This window comes from Diorhabda sublineata, chromosome 1 (genome assembly GCF_026230105.1).
Source record: "Diorhabda sublineata isolate icDioSubl1.1 chromosome 1, icDioSubl1.1, whole genome shotgun sequence".
NCBI lineage: Eukaryota > Metazoa > Arthropoda > Insecta > Coleoptera > Chrysomelidae > Diorhabda > Diorhabda sublineata.
The window spans coordinates 27,525,693-27,548,920 of NC_079474.1; the positions used below are offsets into that span (position 1 = coordinate 27,525,693).

General features: G+C 30.9%; 1 protein-coding gene across 1 annotated transcript in view; it reads right to left on the reverse strand.

Moving 5' to 3' along the window:
- The window catches only part of LOC130443504 (uncharacterized), a 164,043-nt gene that overhangs the window by 57,912 nt on the left and 82,903 nt on the right, over window positions 1-23,228 (reverse strand). Inside the window, exon 3 of the mRNA XM_056778187.1 lies at window positions 11,604-11,696. Within this exon, the coding sequence (XP_056634165.1) occupies window positions 11,604-11,696 (93 nt within the window). The remainder of the gene's footprint in view (window positions 1-11,603; window positions 11,697-23,228) is intronic.

Below are 23,228 nucleotides of genomic sequence, written 5' to 3' on the forward strand. Positions count from 1 at the left end.
TGATACCCGTTTGACATTGATTGGACTCAAATTTGTATACAGTTGCTGAAAAAATAAAAATATTTCCACTTTATGTGTAATAATAAAAACAAGAAAGCTGCAAGAAGGAAATATATGGTATTGCTTCCAGAAAGTCTTCTTCCGAGCAAAAATTCATGCTTTACTATATGTACAATCTTGTGAGGAATTTTAAGTGAAAAAATCGATTCTTAAGGAATAAGAATCAGAATCCTCGTCATGGTGATGTATTTTGAAGGATATGTTACTATAATAAATGTTGAAACTCGAATTCAGCTATATTTCGCAAAATCTGGACGAAGATCCCAATTTGTTTAATTTTAGAATTAGGATGTATCATTTTCTATAGTAGAAGGGTATAAGAAATAATATATATTCATGGGATAACAAAAATCGTAACGAAAAGTCATTAGGGTAGATTTAATTGTAATCAAATAGAAGGATTTTTTTATATTAAAATATTTAGAAATGATAAAAGGAGAAGCAGCTCAGTTTCGAAAGCACCTGTTTTCTGCTGAATAATTGGAGTAAATAATCCCCGCACCAAGTTTTGGAAGTTCAAGAACAATTTAATCTTTTAATTGGTTGTGATGCTCGAATTTCATTTTCATCAAATAATCCACATTTATATCTCTATATCTGTACTTATTTGTCGGTATAACATCTTAATTTTGTATTTACAAACTAATGACAAAGAAGATTTATCTTATCGTAGTTACTTTCTTTTGTAGCTCTAAACAATCAAAGTTGAATCTCATCAACCATAATACATAAACCTGATAGGAGATTATACAGAGGGTATTACATAGGTAATGTCAGTTTTTATATGTGAACATTCCTACGCCTCAATTTAAACATGTCGTAACTTGTTAAGTTTATATCTAATTCTATGAGGACTCGCGGATTATTGGACTTCTTTGGACCTTCTAAAGATACCATACATACTCATTTAAAATCATCTAGTAGTGTTTATAAACAGCTCCTTTCCTTACTGAAAGATGACCATTTCATAAGATGCATTTTTACCTACTATGAATAATGAATTCATCTAAACAACCCGAACATGGGAAATAAGTTGTAAGAGAAGGACTAATGACCAGAACACGGAGCAAAGAGAGGTCGATTCGAGCGAAAAGTCTTGTTGTATCTCTGGAGGCCTTATGAAGGAAATCATGTCGAGCTATCAATGCCGAGGACAGCTGATGTGAATGTATGAGGTTTTATCGGAGAAATAACCGAAAGGGTTTGGACCTTGCACCGTCAGATTACTATTTATTTAGATCCATGGCGAAATTCGGGTATGACAAAAAAAGTGAAAAAAATATTGAAAACGCAGTATAACAATAATAGTTTTACTAAGGTCTTAAAGAGCTTGAATTAAAACCATGGAATATGGTGGGCTATACTTCGAATATAACGGCTTTCTTTTTGTGATTATTTAATAATCAAACCGACATTATTTATGAGAGATTCTGTATACATAAAATGAGCTGAGAATGTAATCATACTTAATTCGCAATTAGTTTTATCCGTTAATTACAAGAAATAACACCAAAAGTCTCGACTACATTTCAATAAATTTGATGGATGCGCCAAGAAGTTAAAATTTTGGCGAAGGTACCAATTTTGTAAATCAGTAAAGAGAGAGAAGTAGTCCTTGAGAGAGAATTTTAGTTCAGACGATTTCAAATGCATTGATAATGAGTATATATATATATATATTACAGTTAAAACTAGTTCTTACTTAATGTAATTGTTGCAATTATTAAAAATTAATCGTCACCTGAATCAAATAATAGTACAGATAATGGAGAAACTCTGCCTGTTTTATCATTTACCATAAAACTATATCGCTATTAATATCTGCTTATCAGGCCAGAAATCAGCAAATGTATAGAAATTTTTTTGCATTCAAAAGATATTATAACTATAAATGTACTTTCAAGAACTATTGCTAATGAGGCAGCAGAGCCAAACACAAAGACGTAAAATGTTTCCCAAAACAAGTTTTCAATTGCCAATCGCACCGTCAGACAGTGAATATGACATTGAAGCTGAAGAATTTGGGAACCTAGAGCCTCTTATAATACAACCAAATGACAAAGACTTCAAAGTTCGATTATGAAACAAGAAATACTGGCATTCAAAACTTAAATAACAGGCCAATAAAATGAAATCGGTAGGTTTTAGTAGAAATGGGCGATAATGTATTTACAGAGGAAAAGCAGATTTACATCATATAGTCGGTGAGGATCTTCATAAGCATGATCATGATTTTCACAAGATTGGAACGAAATATGGAATGATCAACAAATTATATTGCAGGTATGTACCCATGAGTTTCCCATCAAGTGTAAAAAAAATTTGCATAAAGAATATGTTATAAATATAAATGTACCTTCAAGAAATGTTGCTAATGAGGTAGTTATAGAAAAAGGACAAGGAATTATGCGCTGCGTATGCGAAAAATGATATATGTCAAAAATGTGTCTCTGCAAGGAAAATGGTTACTTTTGTAAGTCAAAATATATATAATATAAAATTTGTCTTGCAATAACAAGTAAAAACTCATCATTTTATCAGTTTTAAGATAGTTTTTTATTGTTTGTTAATAATTTGTTAATTAATGATTATTATCATTTTCACTATCATTTTCTAGAAAAAATGTAAAATATTTGTAATAAATATCTTTAAAAGTATATCTTGTTTCAAATCCCAAATTAAATTTTCTAGCACTACATTTAAGTGAAGCTCGGAGTAACTACTATTTTCATCTGAAAATCAAATAAATCAGGGGCAGTTTTGATTAGGATAAAAACTAGTTTTACTTAGAGAAAAGGAAACACATTTTAACTGACACATTTTGCTGTTCGTGTAAATCAAAAGAAAAAGGATTCAGAATTCAGTGTTAACTATCATATTATCAATTTAAACAGTGAATAATAAGGTTAAACGCATTGTATTTGTCGACAGGATAAAGCCTTTTATTCAATATCTTACTATTTAATATCAAATTATGTGAAAAAATGTTAATAGGATAGATAGAGTATTTTAAACGAAAATAATTCATTTTGAGAAAAAATTTATTTACTTATGTACAACGTAATTCAATTACTCGATTGTCTAATAATAAAATCACACTTTCTCGCTTTTAGCATACGTTTTCAGTTTATAAAAATTGTTCGCTCGATTAAAGTTGAGGATCTCCGTCCATGCTGCACAGATATTTTAAATGCATAGCAGCACTGCTAGCAATTGTTATTGGGTTACCCTATATGGAAATCTAATAGAATTATGTGATTGAGGAATACATCAGAAAGGAAAATTGTATACGAATTGGTTTGCTAATCAAGCATTGTTTTTGAATTTTATGAGAAGATAGACTAATTTTTATAATAAATAAAGTTATGAAAAGAACGATATTGCGACAAGCGTAGTATTTGTCAAAACGAATGCCAGTTTGCAAATTACGCGTGTTGAACAAAATCGATTTTTTCATGAGGTGTTTACGTACAACGTTTTATGTAATCTTGCGCTTGTATAATATAATCTTTAATTGCAATGAAAAAATTAATCTAAAAACTAGTGGTGTTAGAAGTATTGATAAAATGGAAGCAAGTCTTGAATTATTCTTACTATTGAAGCAAACAAAGATTTTTCAAAATAAGTAATTACTTCAAATGTCTTCAGATATTCCATTTGAAGTAAGAGAGTCTGCAAATGCTGCAGTGGGCAGTGCTATTTGAAAAATATAAAGAACATTAACGAAAAGGTACTACTTGCTTATTTTGAAAATTTGAAAACGTTAAAGGTATCGCGTACATATTCAATGTTGAGATCTGAACTCACCGTGCCCAAAAATGTCGATATTTATTCTCTCTAATTCTCTAATTTATTATTATATAAATATGTTCCTTAGGTCGCAATGATAATAGGTATTGCGAAAGCTTGAAGGAAGGCTGAACTGACGTTCCAACGAGAAGGAGACGTATTTGATGAAAGCACCTTTTTTTAAATTACAATTCCAGAAAGCAAAACACACGTTATTTACGAATTTGTAGTCACTGCTAGAAATATTGCTGGTGCCAAATTTGTTTTCCTCCACGACTGATGTTTTGTGAGATATTATAATGGAAAACATGAATTACAACCCGTGGGTATGAATACCATTGGAAAATTACCAGCATATATTGCTCAGTATCTGGGTCTACCTAACGGCATAGGATACACAGGACATTGTTTCAGACGATGGTCAACGTCTCTCTTGGCAGATTTAGGAGCCGACATTCTGAAAATAAAGCAAGACGGATGATGGAAATCCAATAGTGTAGTCGAAGGCTATGTTCACAGTTCAATAGATAATAAGAGAAAAATTTCAAAAAACATTAAGTGCCAAGCCCCTGGCATACATGTAGATATTACAGCTTCAGATGCAATTAACATTAGACAAGAAATTCAAGAGAATATTCATCCTGAAAATGGAATTTCTTTAAATAATTGTGTCTTTAATAATGTTGTCTTCAATGTTAAATCTTGAAATATTATTGAATAAGAATAATGAGTTGGTTGTCAGTTTAAATAATTGTTAGCTTCTAAAGTAATTGATAAATTATTCTTTACGTGAAGTTTTTACATAACTACTTTTTATAACTGATTCATGAAGGTTATGAAAAATGTGACGTTTCCTAATGTCAAGAAGTGACTTATAGTTTCAGATTTGATAACGGAATTTATGTAGAAAATATTAATTTTATGCATTTTTCAATATTCCTCAAATATTTTTATACACTATTAGATGATATATTTGTTTGAATACAATGTGTTTTCTTTTTCAGTTAAATATAGTATTTGTAACTTTGTAAACCCTCGTTTTTTGGCTCTATAAAAATTATCCGATTTCGATTATTTCTTTTTAAAATCTTCGTTTTTATGGGGGATTTACGCAAAAAAATATTAGGATAAAAAAAATTAGTCGGTTTCAGGGCTTTAAATATTCACGAAAATACACTCAATCACGTATAATTGTTGATAACTTTTTTCCAAATAATCAAATGAAGTTGTTATATTCTTTTTCATAATCTACACAAAAAAATGAACAATTTGAAAAATATTTATACAAAAATGTTGATTCATCATGTTTTTACAATTAAAAATAATAATAATTTCTCTTAAAATTGACCTTTTCTCACATATAATCGTTTGTATCATTTTTTTATTAAGTAATCATTAAAGTTATATAAACAAAAACATTCTTAAAATCACTTATTGTATATTGAAAGTTAACACAAAACACAAAACAAAATTTTTTTTTCCAAAATGTTCGATTTTTTTGTATAGATTAACAAAACAAAATATATGAACTGCGTTTTTTGCTTTGTAAAAAAGTTATGAATAATTATTTAAATTTAAATTTAAAGTCATAAAACTATATGAAATCTACGGATGAAATAATTCCCATATTTTTTTCATAAATGCTCCGTAAAAACGGAAATTTAAAAAAAATTTATGGGTATCGGATGATTTTTCGATTTTCTAGAGTCAAAAAACGAGGGGACCGCGAAAGTATAAAATTACCAAATCTTTCACAAGTGTTACTATGTTACAGTAATCATTAACACTTTTTGCATTCTATGTTATTATTTCAACGCAGACAGAAATCATACAATATGTTGCTAATCCTTCATAGGTAAATATAGTTGTTAAAATTCACTGGTATATCGAGTTTCTAAACGTGCTTCGTACTAATTTCACACAATAAAAATATCTCCGTTTACGGAAATTATGATTTGTTCTAGTAAACATCAATTATTGATTACAACTAAATTCTTGAGCTGATAAATACCGTTTATAGAAATACGCAGTAGAAATACTGAACACGCCCTATAAAATCAACATTCTACAAACAACATTCATATTTTTATGCAAAGCCATGAATAACAATATTTTACCACAATTCATTTTAGATATGATATAAATGAGAAAAAACTAATAATCATTGTTTGAGATTGAAATATAATATAATATAAAATTTCGAAAACGGCAATTATACAAAATACAAATAAAATACGGATAATACAAAAAATGTATTATCCGGCAGATTGTAAAAAGATCAATATACATTGATATACATCAACGATGAGTTGTATCTTGATATATTTCGGTGGGAATTAGGCTATTCCTTTGAGCTTCCCAATCTGCATATTAAATTTCATTCCTATTATGATTGATCTTGTATCCAACGTCTCTAATAATCAATTTTTTGATGTATTCCCTCATTTATACATTATTGCTGGTCCTCTTCTTGGTCTACCAATCCATATTCCGTCTCTCTACGTGTCTGTTTGTTGAACTAATGCCTTTCCCTTGCATTTTATCTTTTAGTTCCTTTTCACAAGTCTTCTATATATCTTTTCACATCTTATTTAATTTTAATTAACTCCAACTATCGTATTTATTCTATCACCATATTAACAAAATACATATTAGTCCAAATTCATCCAAATTCTGTTCAAAGGAAGTTAGTTACTAATAAAAATAAATTACTTATACGTCAACTCCTTCGAAGAAAGATTTGATGAGATTCCAACTACTTTCAAAAGAAAATGCTAGAAAGACACATGTTAGAACATTGAATTCCTGGGATAGAAGGAGCTCTGGATTTTTACAAGGAAATTTGGAATTTACTACGCACTATGTTGCTAGTCCAGATAGTCTATCAAGTTTATTGAATTAATTGTTGGTTAGCAGCACACGTAACCACAATAACGATCAGTCCAGATTCAGTCAACTTCTGTTCGTAAATAGTTTAGTACTCTCAATTTACTGTTGTATCTAAACATCAAGAAAAGCTATGCGCGATAAAACTAATACAGATAAATCAATAAATCAGCTCTTAAACTAAGTTTCCACACAGCTTAAGTGAACTAATCTTGATATTTACATATAACATCGTCAAATAAGAATAGTAACATTTACTTTATAAACCGATAATTATTTTTTTGGTTGTGACTTGTATAAAATACGGAAAAATGAAAATAAGTACATTGAATACATCGTCACATTTTTAATTATCAATTAATTACACATGAGAAAGGTTAGACATGTTTATTCATAACAACAACGATGAAATTCTCTCATATTGTTCTTGATTTCTATATTGTTAATGATCTCACGTTTATCTCATATATACTCCCACACAGTATCACTGCTTACATTTCGACATTCACAAATTTTATCTAATTATATTTGAATATTCTTATATAATAACATCTGATTTTATTGTACACTTGCAATTGGTGAAAAAAAGTTTTTGTTAAATATTATACACCCGGATATAAGAACGAAGCAATTATTTCGAAAATAATTGACCTCAACAGAAAAATTCCAATGAACTAAACCTACTTGACTAGTCATGAGTCTACATTTATTTTCAACCCTATGATGAAAGAATTTCATATTAATTCATTCGATATCTTCAAATGACACATTATTTTCTAAACAAACTTATTGTAGTCCTAAAACGCTCTGAAACATCAATCAATAAGATGAGTGAATTATCATTAACGGAATACTGAATACCAAAACCTATTCAGACCAATCAAAAGTGAAGAGTGAAGAAGTACCCGAAGTTTTCGCAGAACCTTGATTGAAATAGTCGAGAGAATTGTCCTTATAAAACTATTAGAAGAAATAGATGCCATCGCGATATTCTCAGGGAAGTTCGGATTCAGGAGGCAATGAAACATCACATACTAAGTTTGAAGAATAGTAGAATATATCATTCACGAAATCAACTGGAGCCAATCCACTGATGCCATCTTCTTAGATGTTAGCAAAAGCTTCGGCTTTATCTAGCGCGAAAGGCTGATATTCAAGATGAGAGTAACCGTATTTCCTCACAGAGCTGCCGCACGACTATCTGATATAGAATATTCCTGAGCAAGCTCTAGATCCAAACTAGAATAGATGGAGACAGAAGTTTAACTAAAAGCCGTTCTTTTCCTGATGCACTAAATCTATATGACCGACATCTGTAATATTTCTACGCAGATGACATTGCCAAATGATCACTCAGTATGTGATAAAAACACAAAGAAACATGTATCGAATTTACAACCAAGCTTAATCTCATCATGGTCACATTCATACCCATCATGGAGTTCATGTCTGCAGCGTGCACTGCCAACAACCATAAAATGATTATCCTGTTTATATTGGCTGTACAATGAATAAGTCAATTATCATTAACTATATTGATATTTATTTTCTTTTATTATTGCATATCGACGACTTTTTTCAACTACTGCAAACTTGCTTATACAAACAGATTGTAAAATATTTTCAACTGAGTAGTTTTAATGTTGATTTACATATTCATTGATACTTTCAGACAATGTAGGTAATCCTAATGATAAAATACGATTTTGAAATAGAAGTGGTGCGCTTATGAACTTGTAGTGCTTATGACGGAAAGTATGTTGTGAAGATCAGTAAATATATCAATCAACGATATAAAAATCAATTATCTTCTTTACAATATGGATGGAGAGGAAAATCATTATAAAATTATTAAAAAATGTAGTCAAAAATAGATTTTTTGATGTATTTGGAAGTGACGAAGAATAGAGAACTTACTTATTCCATAAAGTTCACTTAGTGGTTCATAAAAATGATTGAAACGTGAAATTTTCACACTCAACAAAACATCTTAGTTCAGCGTCCCTGAAGATGATAACTGGATTATGAATAAGTAATTTGACTGTATTAGAAACATGCTTCGAACTACTTCCAAACTTTTCAAAATTTTCAGGAGACTATTTTTCCTACCCTTATTTTTATGCCAAAACTCTTTTATCATAATTATGTCCCATTTACACCTACCGAGTAGCTCGAACAAGTACTACGCCGAGCTACTTCGATGCGGGGAGTAGGTGATTATATTTCACTTGACCAGGTGTGCTCCGCGAGTTTTGTCATGAAAATTCCCAACAAACTTCTTTTAAAGTAATGTACGATGTGTGTAGCCCCTTCTTTTGACCAACTCCAGGCTCTTCTTCTCTAATATGGTTAATTCTTGACAGTATAGTACTCAATCGACAGTTTGACCAAGTTTCATATTCTATAGTAAGTTCCATAGTATTTGATAACAAATTTCACTTATTTGCAAACGTTTCGAACTGATTAAAAAAATACTACTAACAAAAATTTTAGCTCAATTGCCACCTGTGAAACGTCCACCAGTTGGTAGTTCATTTACACTATTTTATGAATTCAGCATTTATTCAGAAATCGAGTTATTGGAATTTTAGAAGTGTTGTGTCTAGTGTCAACAACATTATTTGATGTTAGCCGAAACTAATATAATGGGTTCAAGGGTTTCATCGGTTTATGTGATGTAAAAAAAGTCAAGTCATTTCGAAATCAACTCCAACTATCAAGTAATTATTTCGCTTAATACTTAAAGAAAAATTCAACGAATAGGGGAAATGGGTATAACGTGCCCGACTAAGTTAAGCTTGTTAGAGCAATCCTAATGAGTCCTACAGAAAGAAGAATGTTTTTTATTAGGTTATCCTGCCAAGATATATACTAGAAAAATATCAGGATAACCCTATTTAAAATACATTAATTATTCTTCAGGTTTTTCTGATCATGTCTAGGATCACATTAGGTTATGCCTATTGAAAATAAATTAATTTTTCTTCATGCTTTCCCGATGTCCATAGAAGGAATTTCTCAGGATCAACTAACCAATGAAGTATTCTTATAGGTCAATCGAGACTATAAAACCGTGCAAATAAGGATAATTTTATTAGTACCACGTAAGAAGACCCTGGCAATAAAGTATATGAGGCAATCATGATGTAAACTATACCTACAGTGAAAATCTAATCAGAAATATCTAAGGTAAACCTGATCAAGACCAAATAAGGTAAATCTTATGAGGGCCTAATAAGAGATCTGTTCAATCTCTTCAAATTTTTGTAGGTTTAATCTGATCTATACCTCACCAGGTTGCGGAATTACCTAATAAGGTTCTTATCAGGTCCTCGAAAAAATTCTAGTCGGGTGATTACAAGAATCAACATAGATATGTTTTTCGAAAAGTTTTTGCATAATATCCAAAATTTTATCATGGTTTATGTTTCCTATTTTACGCTAAATACGAGACTTTTTCTATTATAATTTGAATTAATTCCTTCGAGTAATACAGTTTTCTTATAAGTATTTTGGAAATTAAAATTCAAAAGGACTTAAACTGAATATTGTATTTTGAACCAATTTCCCAATCAAAGTCCATGAACTCCAAGGCAAAATAAGAATCTTCACATATAGGAAATTTTTTGCAAAAGATAAAATATTAAAAAACGATTAAGAAGAAAAATAATTATAACAAAATTAATTAGGATTCCCCAACAGCTCCTCTAAATGATCTTGAATTATTGGCTTCACTCAAGAAATGAATGTATTATTGAATACCGTAAAATTAACTATAAATACATATGTTTTCACGAACATAAACTTACTTCGCTCTCTAGGATGTAATCAAGAAATATATAGTACCATTTTCATCGCAAATGAAAAACAAAAAAGCGCCAAAATTTGTAATAATCCCTTATAAAAGTGAAATTCGTCTTTGGAGCAATGAAAAAGCAAAATAATTTTAAAAAACCCCACGTGATATTGCAACTATATTCATGCTAAGTCAGCTATATTAAGCAGTATATGCGTAGTAAAAGCTGTATCTTGTTTATAAAACAAAGAGAAGGGATACTGAATATACTGTTTACACCACCACTACGCCAACACTAACAATTATACTGTCTGATGCGCGTTTCGATAACCACGTTATCGTCTTCAGAGACTGAAGGTAAACTAAAATCTAAAACTTTTATACTAAAATTTCCCACTAATAAGCCACCTCCCGCGAAAAATTAATTCCAGCGGGAAAACTCCTTGGCGGGAATATTCATGTTTATTCTTCGACTACTAAATTAAAGAGTGGGCTGTAAGGAATTGGCCCTTTGTCCCTATTGAAGCTACTCTTACATCTAGCAATTTCAATACTCTCAAATGCATCCAATAATTTATTATTGGATAAATTTTTCAACAATTTTACATTATTAATATTTTTGCAATGATTGTGACTGGCAGCGTGATCGGAAATACCTGATTTTCCGGTCCGTCTATATTTCGAATGACCTATGTGTTCTTTAAACCGGACAATAACGGATCTATTAGTCTGCCCAATATACTTTCGGTCACAATCACCACAATTTATTTCATATATACCACTCTTTTCCAAATTTGGTATTTCCAAACCCAAAGTAAAATACAAGAAAAATTTGCTTTGATACCTTTCAATCCTCTTTACACGAGAGGATTACAAAAGAATATTTAGTAGAGTGGGTTTAAAATTGGTTTATAAATCCAACAACACATTAAAACAATTGTTGAGCAATCCTAAGGATAAAATACCAATTATGAATGTATAACTATTAACGAAATCAAACAAAGTAACTTTGGATATATTAAAATAAATAACACCACTTTCCCCTAGATACGCCTATCCCAACAGCACTTACCTTGAGGGCACAGAAGATACAAGATTCCGACATACAAGCATGGCCAGATAGGTCCCGGAAACTCCTCCTAAAGATATCCAGATGCCACAACACCTGCAAAAAAAGTCACGCGTTAAACACATGTTGCTTTATCATTATCCTCAAACATTTTCTTATATTGGTATTAAATGACATACTGTTGATGGCTAATAATACGTATGGGTGCACGTGGCACAGTTATTCACAGTGTGCGTTCTTAAATTGTGCTTTTGTGTGATTGAATTATCGTGATATACCTTGAAAACGGTTTCCAATTTTTTTTATTCTCGCATATTAATAAAGCTGATGAAAACATTATCCGTGAAAATTTTTATATATTTTCCAACATTTTTTAATATTAATTATTCCACTTCCTACCATAAGTTTAAAAATTGATATTATTTAATCTTTTAAATCAAAGCTTCCATGATGCAAGGCTAGTTGTGACCGAAGTTTTCGACACATTTGTAAAATTGGTTGAGTACGGATTGTTATTGGGATTTTGGAGTCCATTCTCCAGCATAATTTAACATTAACATTTTGTTTGGATATCTAGAAGTTTTTTGAGTATTTTTAAATATAAATTAATGAGTATTTAACCATATAAAATTCATATTCAATCCAAATAACTTTGTAAATTCGTAAGTTTAATCATACAACTACATTATGTTCATTAAATTTATTACAAAACATTAAAATGTCTACAACAAATGATTTAAATTTCATTTCAATAGATCCAAATCAAGTTAAAATTTAAAAAGTTAAAAGTTATCGTCATCAGATACCTAATGTAAATTGGTTACATTCCAATATTAAATAATAGTATAACATTTTGAGTTTAAAAAGGCTGCAATATAAAAGACACATTTTTACACTAAAGAAAATAATGAACAAAGCTTTGAGAGTAAAAAGGAAAGAGTATTTTTTATTTATCGATATGGAGAAGGCATTCTATAGGGTTCCAAGAGCAAAACTATGGAGCCAGAAGATCTGACACATTCACAACAAAGGGGAGTTTAAGACAAATGGAGGAGGATTAAGCCTTTGGTGTTTGTCATATTTATGGACAATATAATTAAGCGGTGCGAAGAAAAAACAGAAAGCATGTATATGGAACGTAGGTATTTAGAAGGAGTAGAAATTTCAGAATGTACTACAACTACAACAAAACTTAATTATGTGGAACGAAAACGGAATGAAACTGAATAGGTAAAGAGATTAAACAATGGAGTTCACAAAGTGCACATACATATAGAAAGCGATGAAGTCGAACAAGTAAACGTAGATATCTAGGAGTTGAACTAGAAGCTGATGGGAACCTAGAGACAGAAATAAATGGGAGAATTAAAAATGACATTAAAGTCAATGGTCAATGGATTAATAAATAAGAGAAGTGTTAACAAAAACCAAAGTATTTCGAACTATATTTAGGTATATACTAACATATGACTGCGAATCATGGTTGATAAAACAACATCAAAAAAGTAGAATACAAAGCTACAGTGATGAAATATTTGAGTGACAGGAAATGATGGAATTAGAAATTTTAGTAATAGAGAAGAACTGCAAGTAATACTAATCACCGAATTAATTGGAAGAAGGCAGTTGAGCTGATTGGTGGGCAAGACAACAAGACAACAGAAAACGAAGAGAGGACAACCTATTTATATATAATTATAAAAAAAAACAGAAGAGGCCTAAAATTAAGACAATGAACAATAAAGTGTGTCAGTTCAAATAGGGGCAGGATAAGCGAAACAAAAAAGCTTGACTGGCATTATTACATTATCCAATAACTATAAATTACATAAGAGAAAATATTTTATCAAAAAATGCAATTACGTGACTGAAAATATGTAACACAGGATACATTTATACCGGAAACTATTACATGCAATAGAAATATCAAATAATGGTTTTTTATATGTATTCAAAGTGAATCTGGGTATTTAAGGATGAACAGATTGGTCGAAATACACAGACGGACCAAAAATAATGTGGTTTCAATGAACTAAATTCAAATGAATAAAATGTTTTTATTTTCGATTAATAATGTTATAATCAATATTTTGCCATTTAGTGAGTGAATTATTTATGCAGGACTGATTTTTTACCACTAAGAAACTGCGATATCTGGCAAGTATGGTGGCTGAGGTCTTGGTTGGTTTGAAGAGAGCCACTGCCTTTTGCGTTTTAGATTATCATATAGAACACAATTTCGTCTACGATTAAAAAACGATTCTATATGTTCCTTTTTAATAATACGTTGCGTGTAATAAATGGGTTAACTTTATTATGACAAACACAAACATCAGCTCAACTTTTTTTCCCAATCTGTACCGACCGATTATTAAGATTTGTCAGACATAGATTTGCTTCAATTTCTGGCAACAGCTTCTCGTTGTCTAAATGTTGTTATTGATAGAAGTCAGAGAGATGCTATCTTTGGATTCGTCGTCAATTGCACTTGGATAAACATCACAAATGTTTTGAACAGCTCGCAAATACCTTTGCGAAACTCAAAAAGCATATAACGCCGGACTTTTTTTGTAATTTCACCCCAATTTCACATTTTACATTACTGTTTACTCTACCAGTATACCAATACTCACAATTACACTGTCTGACGTTTCGATAATCAAGCTATCGTCTTCAGACACTGAAGTTAAACAGTGGTAGTGTAAACAGTATGAATGTCACCAACGGTTCCAGAAATTCCAATATAATTACTATTCGGTGTCCCATATAATAAAAACTATGATCGCAATCTTAATTTTTTATATTACTATCTATTAATTTATCGTGTATTTATATACGATTTCCTTTTTGGAGTGGAATAGTTACTTTTATCTCTCGGACTTTTACTGAAATTATTTTATAAGCAGGTATTTAGTATAGTATAACGTCACGCAGTTCAACATTCTCCATTTTTTTAAACAATATTTACTAAGCAAATATAATTTATAAACAGTGCGTCTCTTTGCAGATGAAGATATCTCTTTTTGGGGTATTTGTAGAAAATTTTGAATTTATATGTCAATTAGAGTAACTAACCGAAATTCGTTATAAATCTAGAAAAGAATTATGGATGACGTTGTAGTTTAATCTAGTTCTTATTCTGTTTGAATCCACTTTTAATAACTTTTTGCTCCTGTTTAGTTTCTCGTCTATGTTCAAGGATGTTAATTTCTTGACATTCTTGTGTGATGAAAATTAATTTTCACCATGCACCAAACATTGAAATCAAGCTTTTTTTTATAATTTATAATTCAATGAGTGTTATCTATGTTCCAGTCTTTATAGTTCAAAAGACGATACAACCTCATTTGTAGAGAATGTAGTCTGATTAGTAAACGTAATTTTTTTAGTAAACCATGTTTTAATACATTGCCCTTAATAGAAATATTCCATATCAATATAATCTTCTTGCAATATATGTTGAACTTCTTCTAAAAAGCCCCCTCATATCGAGCATATAATTTTTTACGAAAAAGGATTTGCGTAAAGTATATTTGAGGGAAAATTTCATTTTATTAGTGGAAAAAATTACGCAGAAAAATTTTATTGCGGGAGAGAGAGTTAGACAAACGTATAAGGGAGAAATTTTCTGGCTTAAATTTTGTCTGGAAGAGAATGAAATACATTTCAGGCCCACCATTTCATACTATCGAAAAGAAGCATCAATCCATTTTTCAAATAATCAATTATTCAAAACTTTTCTCCTGCTTTTTAAAGCCAATCGAACCTCGTATTTTCAATTCCGATAGTTCTAAACCATTAATTTTCATGAAAAATTCACATATACAGTATGAGGGGGCATTTTTGATTGATAGTTCCAGGACTAATATAGGATGTAATTTAACGTTTATCATCGATTTTTTTATCACTTTATGACAGTTATTACGTTGTGAATGTCTCAACATACTATTCCTTCCTGTTACGAGCATGGTAATCAATCAATCGTATTATTCAATTTTTTTTCTTATAGGTATTAACTAGAGCTTATGAAGACTTCTGTCAAAATATAATTGCTATTATCCAGTTAAAAATAAAAATAATTTGTATAGAAGGAAACAAAAAATAAAAAATGTTTATTTTGCAAAAATTAATATGCTGATTTTAATTTTGGAATGAGGTCTACTGTGTACAAATTCAAATCTAATTTCGTGAGAAAAACGAAAGTATAGAGGTGTTTCATTTTAAATACAATACACTGTATATAGTTATATAAATACTTATTGCACTAACTCCTTTACGAATTTAAAGTCTTAAAAGTCAAGATGGCGGGCCACCTGACATAAACAAACAATATTTACCTTAGAAACTTGATAAAGAGCTTTTGCTCGATGTGTCCTCCCTTTTGTCATCTCTTCACTTATAAATATTCATAATAACCAACCAAAAATTACGATTTTTAACTGCACTTTTACCGAAAAAACTGTAAAAACCGAACAGCGCGCGCAATATGTGTTGCGTTCTAATGTAAAAGTTGGCTAAGTCAGTTTCAATGGCTGTTGGTCTTACCTGTGCACAGGTGTAGCCGGTCGCTGAAGAGGAACGAGACGTGAAGAGGGGCATCGTTCGTGACAGAAAGAACGCCGTTTGGTTCCCGGTTATTTGCTTTTGATTTATGCAGAAGTTTTATTTACATTTGTTACATAAACACTTATTTTTAGCGGCCAATGAATATTAATACCCTTCATGGTGAAAATTATTACAATTAATATATAATATAGGATTCCCAAGAAACAGACTAAACTGCCGACTGGAAAATGAGGCATAAATCACAAGATCTTCGACAAAAGACTGAAGCAAAAAAATATAAAAGGGTTAAAAAACAATTGGAAGAAATTGGCCAAAATCGATAGTAACTACAAGCAGAAAAAATCTCCACGTGGAAAAAAATGAACAGATTATTACGAATATTCAACACAACCAACATTCGTTGAAAAGAGAAAATATCAACGATTTATCATTCAATTGTGGCAAAACCATGGAAACATCACACAGCAAATTGAAAGTAGCATCATATAATCAAACAAAAAGTAATCTAACTATAGGAGCAGCTCCAGAAGTTATATACTTCATAGCTATAATCTAGACCAAGATGTTTTGAAGGGATAGTTAATTTTACTATCCACACAAGGGCTTGGTAAGTACTGAGAGGTGTATGAAGGTTTTGAATAATGCTATAACAAATGAAACCAGTCTTCAAGAGTATCTTCAGTGAAATGGACATTGTAAAATGTCACTTCTAAATACGAGGATACTCATACAGTACTGGAAAATTTCGAAAGATCAATGCATAATATTGCAGATGAAAAAACAACTCAGACCAAAGCAAAACAGATGAGATGGAGGATGGTATATGGCCTCGGGATATGATTATGCTGCTCTAAATGAAATTCGAGGATAGCGTTTTTTTATTTGAATATTGCTTTTTTAAAAAATAAATCAAGTGACATCATACATCAAGTATTTTGGATACTATTAACATGGAAATATATCAATATTGGCGAAATAGACCAAATCAATTATCTTGAGAGAAAAATAAACAACAATAAATCATAAGATAACAGAAAAGAGAATTTTCGATATTGTCTATATACGAAAAACTGAGGAATCTTGTATCTATAGATAATTCAAATAGGTAATTTCTTTTTATATCAATAAACTTAATCAGGAATTTTTCTATGGTACTGGAAAATATTTTACGGAGCAAAGGAGTTTCAATGAGCTTTTTAAATCTAATCTGTTCAATATTGTCCCTGGGAAATATTTCATGTCTCTTTTAAAGCGACTTTCACCATTTATTTCTAAAATACTCCAAGCATCTCTCTACGTACATCTTCTCGTTTTTGTTTTGATATCTATAGATTTAGATTCTAATAGCAGGGTATTGAAATATTGACGTAGGATTTCAGTGGAACAGTCCATTTCACTATACAAGGATCGGCATAAGCCAGGAAAAAAATTTGCACTCACACAAGAGAAAAAATGTAGCGTCAAAATGAATTACAAAAGAAATTCGAAGAGAGGTTACTGTAAGTGTTCAAATTGATGCCCATCTTGATTAATACATACATTAATACGGCAACGTTTCTGGAGAAGACGCAGGTCCAGCGAAACATGTCGAGCTGTCCACGAACAGGTTCAAATTATTTTTCAATTGCAATTCGGAGCTTTGTATTTTATCAAGACGTTCTTTTAATATTTGACTGGTAGATTGGAATTAAGTTTTTATATTCAAATTCGTTTCTTATTTACCAAAAATTTTTTCAATGTTTACATTCTTTAACCTTTGAATTTCTATCTGGAAATTAAGAGCTTCCTGGGTGACGTGTCTAATTGAATGGAAAACGTATTTAATATACTTTTGAGGTTACAACATAATTATTAGTATTTTAAATTTGTGCCAAAACGACAGGATTCCCTTTATGATTTTCTATAACTATCCATAAGTATAGAGTACGCGCTACCTAAGATAAGTCACCGTTCTTCAAAGAAGAAAGCAAGTACTTTCTTCGCTAACGCCTCGATGAATATTGATTAACATTTCCTTCAAAAACCAAGATGTTCATCGACCTTTCCGTCAACATCAACATCCTCTAACCACCTTTAGGATAAGGAAAAGCAGCCGTTCTTCAAAGGAGCAAACAACTACTTTCCTAGTCAATAGTTCGACGAATATGGAATTACATCTCTATCAACCGTTATGTTCGAACGGAATACAACATCAGCAAGCGATGCTATTTGATGATGTTAATCCTATTCGGATATAAATGCACTGGTAGAATTAGGATGTTTTTTAGTATATTTGGAAACAGAATTTGATTATTGTGTTCGCATTATAGTATATAAAAGTTTATGTCATTAGAAAAGCATTCTTTCTATACCAAAGAAATCAAGATATTGAATGCTGTAACTAGGAAACAGGCAAAGGACCTAGTAATCGCCTATTGAAATAATGTTTACTTTTATTATGAAACATTACACGGGAATTCTAGTTACACTCTTCAATTTGGTTTAAGAAAAAACTGAGAATGTTGAAAAAAACTGACCGTTCTGTTTCATCAGACACTAATAATTCATCTACAGCAATTAGAAACAAACTCATGAAATTTTTCGATTCACTTCGCTCATTTCACAAGCTTTTTCACTCACATAATAAAACATTGCTTTTGACACTCATTCCATAAATAACTATTAAGGCAATATTTCGGTTGAACAGGTAAAAAGGATTAGGTAGGTAATTCCCAGTTTAGAATGTAACTTCACGTACTTTATGAATAGAAAGAGAGAGATAAAAATGCTTTATTGTCAAAAAATTATTACAATTTGTAGACAAAAGCTTGTAAAAATTTAAAATACAGAAGAAAACCGAAATGAATAACAAAATTATAGGTAATAATAATAGGTAATAATTAGAATATAAATCCATAGTAAAATTAAACCAATATGCAGCGTGCCCGGAATTAAATATTATTAGAATAGAAGTCGTTTACAGAGTAGAAGGCACTTTTCAGTAAATATGTCCCCAAATTATTGCGAAATGTGGGAAAAGATGATATCGATTTGATTTCAATTGGCAAGTGATTGTGCATTTTTTTGCATAGTAAAATATTGAGCCCTTAACTAATTTTGAACGTGAAATGGTAGGTAGAGAGTCAAAAATTTTCATCCCTTGAAGAAGTCCCGGCAGTGAGTCCTGCTGTTTAGTCTGAGTAAATATCTAACAGTTCTCTTTTGTAGTTTGGAGATAATAAACTGTTAAGGAAGTGGATAAGTTTAATTCTTTGGAAACTGATCTCAGCGCAAAACAGGAGGAACTTTTTCGATAAGGCGGCAATATGTAGCTCCCATTTCAAGTACTAAGAATTTTACAGATTTAACGACGTCAATGGTGGTGTTATTTAATAAAAGACGGCATGTATTTTTATACGATAAAACTTCAGTTTTAGAAATGTTAAGACAGAGAAGATTAGAACCGCACCATGATTTAAGGGTGATTAGTTCACTAGATATGGTCCTATGAAGTACCGTGTGATCGAGGTTGTTCCAAGAGAAACTAATACCGTCTGCAAAAAGACATATTTTACTACTGATGCCTAGATAGGAGATGTCGTTTATAAACAGAAGAAACAAAATAAGGTCCAGTACTGAACCTTGGGGAAATCTACATTTTATTGACTTGCAAGAAGACATCGTTGTATCAACCCATAAAAGCTGACTTTTGTTAGTAAGGTATGACTGAAACCATGCGAGAGGTGTTGTCCTGAAACCGTTGTACTGCAATTTGTTAATAAAAATATTATGATTAACACAATCGAAAGCCTTAGAAAAATCACAAAAAGTTGTTGCAGTGGAGTGATGGCTGTTTAGGCTAGAGTAGACATTATTTAGGAGGGAGAAAACATCATCATTTGTGCATTTGTTACTTAAAAATGGTAATTGATGGTTACTAAGTATTTTAGATAATAGAGTTAATTAACAAATTTTATTTGAGTGAGTCGAAAGTTATTCTCAACTTTTAGTGTGTTAAAGGTTTAAACATTTCAAATGCTAATATTCTTCAATATGCAATTTCTTTCCACATCAACTTTTATGATATAAAATTTATGGTCTACGTTGGATTTTACTACCGACAAAGAAAAATGGTGATATATTGTAATACGAAAATTTACGTTTTATGTCATTAATGATACTAAAAAAAGCTCAGGAATATATTTCTTACAAAATATTGTTTCTGTTTTTTTTAACGAACCAATAAACTTCCCTTCCTTCAGTTATAACAAAGATAACTTTCATTCGCTATCTTTATCCGTTACTTTATATTCTGTTCCTTATGTTATGGCACGGTGAGTGGCCCTATTCTTCGAGGCTTTGCGGGTCTACAGACGGTAGGCACGGAATGGTTTTTTGGTAGTCAGTTGTACCATAACACTTTGGAAACATATTTTTCGGTACAGCAAATAGAAATTTTATTTAAAAAATTATATTTTCGCACCAAAGCTGATATAAGTATTAGGAAAAGCGACCTTCCTATGCAAACTATTTTTGAAAATATCAAAAATATACAAGAACTAATAAGTTGGTCTCTTTATAAAAACTAGCGAACGGCTTAGGCATCGCACGACTAAAAAATCATCAGATTCGTGCGTCAAATGTGTAGAATGATAATATAATGTCTATTAAACTTTATGAATACTGATGTATTCCATTATATACTTAACAAATAAAGAACTTGTGCCTTGTATTGTGTAGAATACAAGAAGCTTCCCGTAATCGGTGTAAGAAAGACGTTAAAAATTTATTTTCGCGTACGTTAATTTTTTGCGATAGATCCCAATTTACTCAATATAATTGTATTGTTCAATTGATCAAAATGATCTTGAGGCAAATAACGTGGTTAAGTTGATAAGAATTCTAAATAAATAGACATACGATATAGCGAATTTTTCCAACACTTTTAACAATTACCTTCAGATTTCAATTGAGAAATAATTCAATGAGCTTTTCCTATGAATCAATAGTTGTGTCTCGAGAAAAAATATTTTGCATTAGAGCACAGTTTTTGATTGTGATTTGTTAATCAATCCCTCGATTAATTTTCACCTTTCATCTAGTACATCCTAATATATTAGACATAATCGAAATAACTCTTTAACCACAGGTGAGTTGCAGAAGAGAGATGGTGGGAACAAATATTGATTGATTGAGGAAAAAAATAAATACTAGGTGTGTAAAACTGATAAACCTCAGTAACTAAGAGATAAAATAAAAAAAAAGAGATGTTAGAGAAAATAATGATGTGGAAAATTATATAGTATATATATAGTATAGTGATCTTTACCAAGATATTTCGTACATTGGGTACTTATATGTCATAAGTAGTTAGCAGTTGGAAATCTCAAAAGACTGGTATGGGTACGAAATAATTATGTTGGTGGTCTCTAAGGTTTCATAGCCAATTTGAATACCGCATCACATGATTCGCAATAGCAAGAGTTAGATATTCGATTGATTTAACAAAACCTCTTTTGAAATTTTTTACCAGTTATATAGTATAAAAGATGTTCAAAATGTTTTACTACAACAAAGAATATTATTTTAAGAAAGTCTGGAAATATTTCTTGTTAAAGCTAAATTTAAAATAAATAAAACCTGAAATATTTTTTCTGATTTTGATTTATGCATTTGTTACAAATATATCCATTATTAAGTTCTGATTTTATTCACGATTCAGTGGAACCACTTCATATTACATTTGCGAAATTAAACAGTGACATATTTGTATAGGTGTGTTTGAATTTGTTCCCTTTTTTAGTAGTTTTTGTTTTAAAAATTCATCTTAAATAAGAGATAGTGTTTTAAATAACCTTCAAATCAAGACATAATTCCTGAGCTACAAGTCTGGGAAAAATGATTGAAAACATAATTTAAAGGCTTTTTTATTTCGGATTCTTAGGTATTTATAGTCTTTATTAGAAAAGAGTTGCACTTAAGTTTTGAGATAGATAAATAAAAATAAATATTCATAATTATTTATAGCTTTATTGTATTTCAAATTATTCTCCATTAGGATCAGTACACTTTTGAATGCTTTTGAACCAACTGTCGAATCATTCTTTCCATTCCAATTGAGGTATCTCATGAGATTGATTTGAAGGCATCAATCGCTTGAGGTGTAGAAACACACTGGCCTCATAATTTATTTTTGATCTGCGGGAATAAGAACGTATCTTTGGATGCCAAACGACTGTACGGCGGATGACTTACTAACTCGATGTTTTCACTGTTTAAAAACGGTTTTTAACTGATTCTAGACTTCCGGCAAACAATTGCTGGTGTACTATTCAGAACTGGGCTTTCTACGTTGCTCCGAACGGCGGCGACATGTCCAGTTATTCCGAAAAAACAGGCGACCGGTTGCTTCAAAGTGCTTGGTGCGCGAACAGTCGATTGTTTTTTAGTTTCAGGTTCATATGCATATATCCATAGATCCGTTTGAAACACCGCGTAAACAACAAATCTTTTTGACAGCCAAATGTTCATGCAATATTAAATGTATGCGAATAAAACTAATGCCAAAGTCATTATTGATGTTGAGTAAGTGTTCAAAGCAAAAAAATAGATTCTAGAAAAAATTGTATTTGTAGAAAATAAAAAAAAATTAAAACAAAACCTCTTTAAATGCACATCTTTCACCATTATGTTTCAAAATCAAGGTAAAACCCCTAGATAAAAATTAATGAAATTTTAAAATTCAAATGTGGCACTTCTTATATGTATGTCAGAGTTCAGTCTTCCTCATATTCGCTGTGGGGGTGCTCTCCAGAAAAGGTTTGAGGTGCTTGAAATTTGCACTCTCTGCAAACGTATTCTGAATGGGCGAGGCAGATTGCCTTTTTGCAATGGATGCATTTGAACTTGGTTAGCCTTCTCACACCAGTTCCCACACTGCAGGTCTCGTATTTGCGTCTTTTAGTTTGCTGTGAATAATTTTTTTCGCAATCAACAGTATCATTAGGTTGCGTTATGGGCCGAAACTTTTTTAGACGGATTTGAAGGCTCAACGGCATTCCAATCGTCTTCATACTTCTTCTC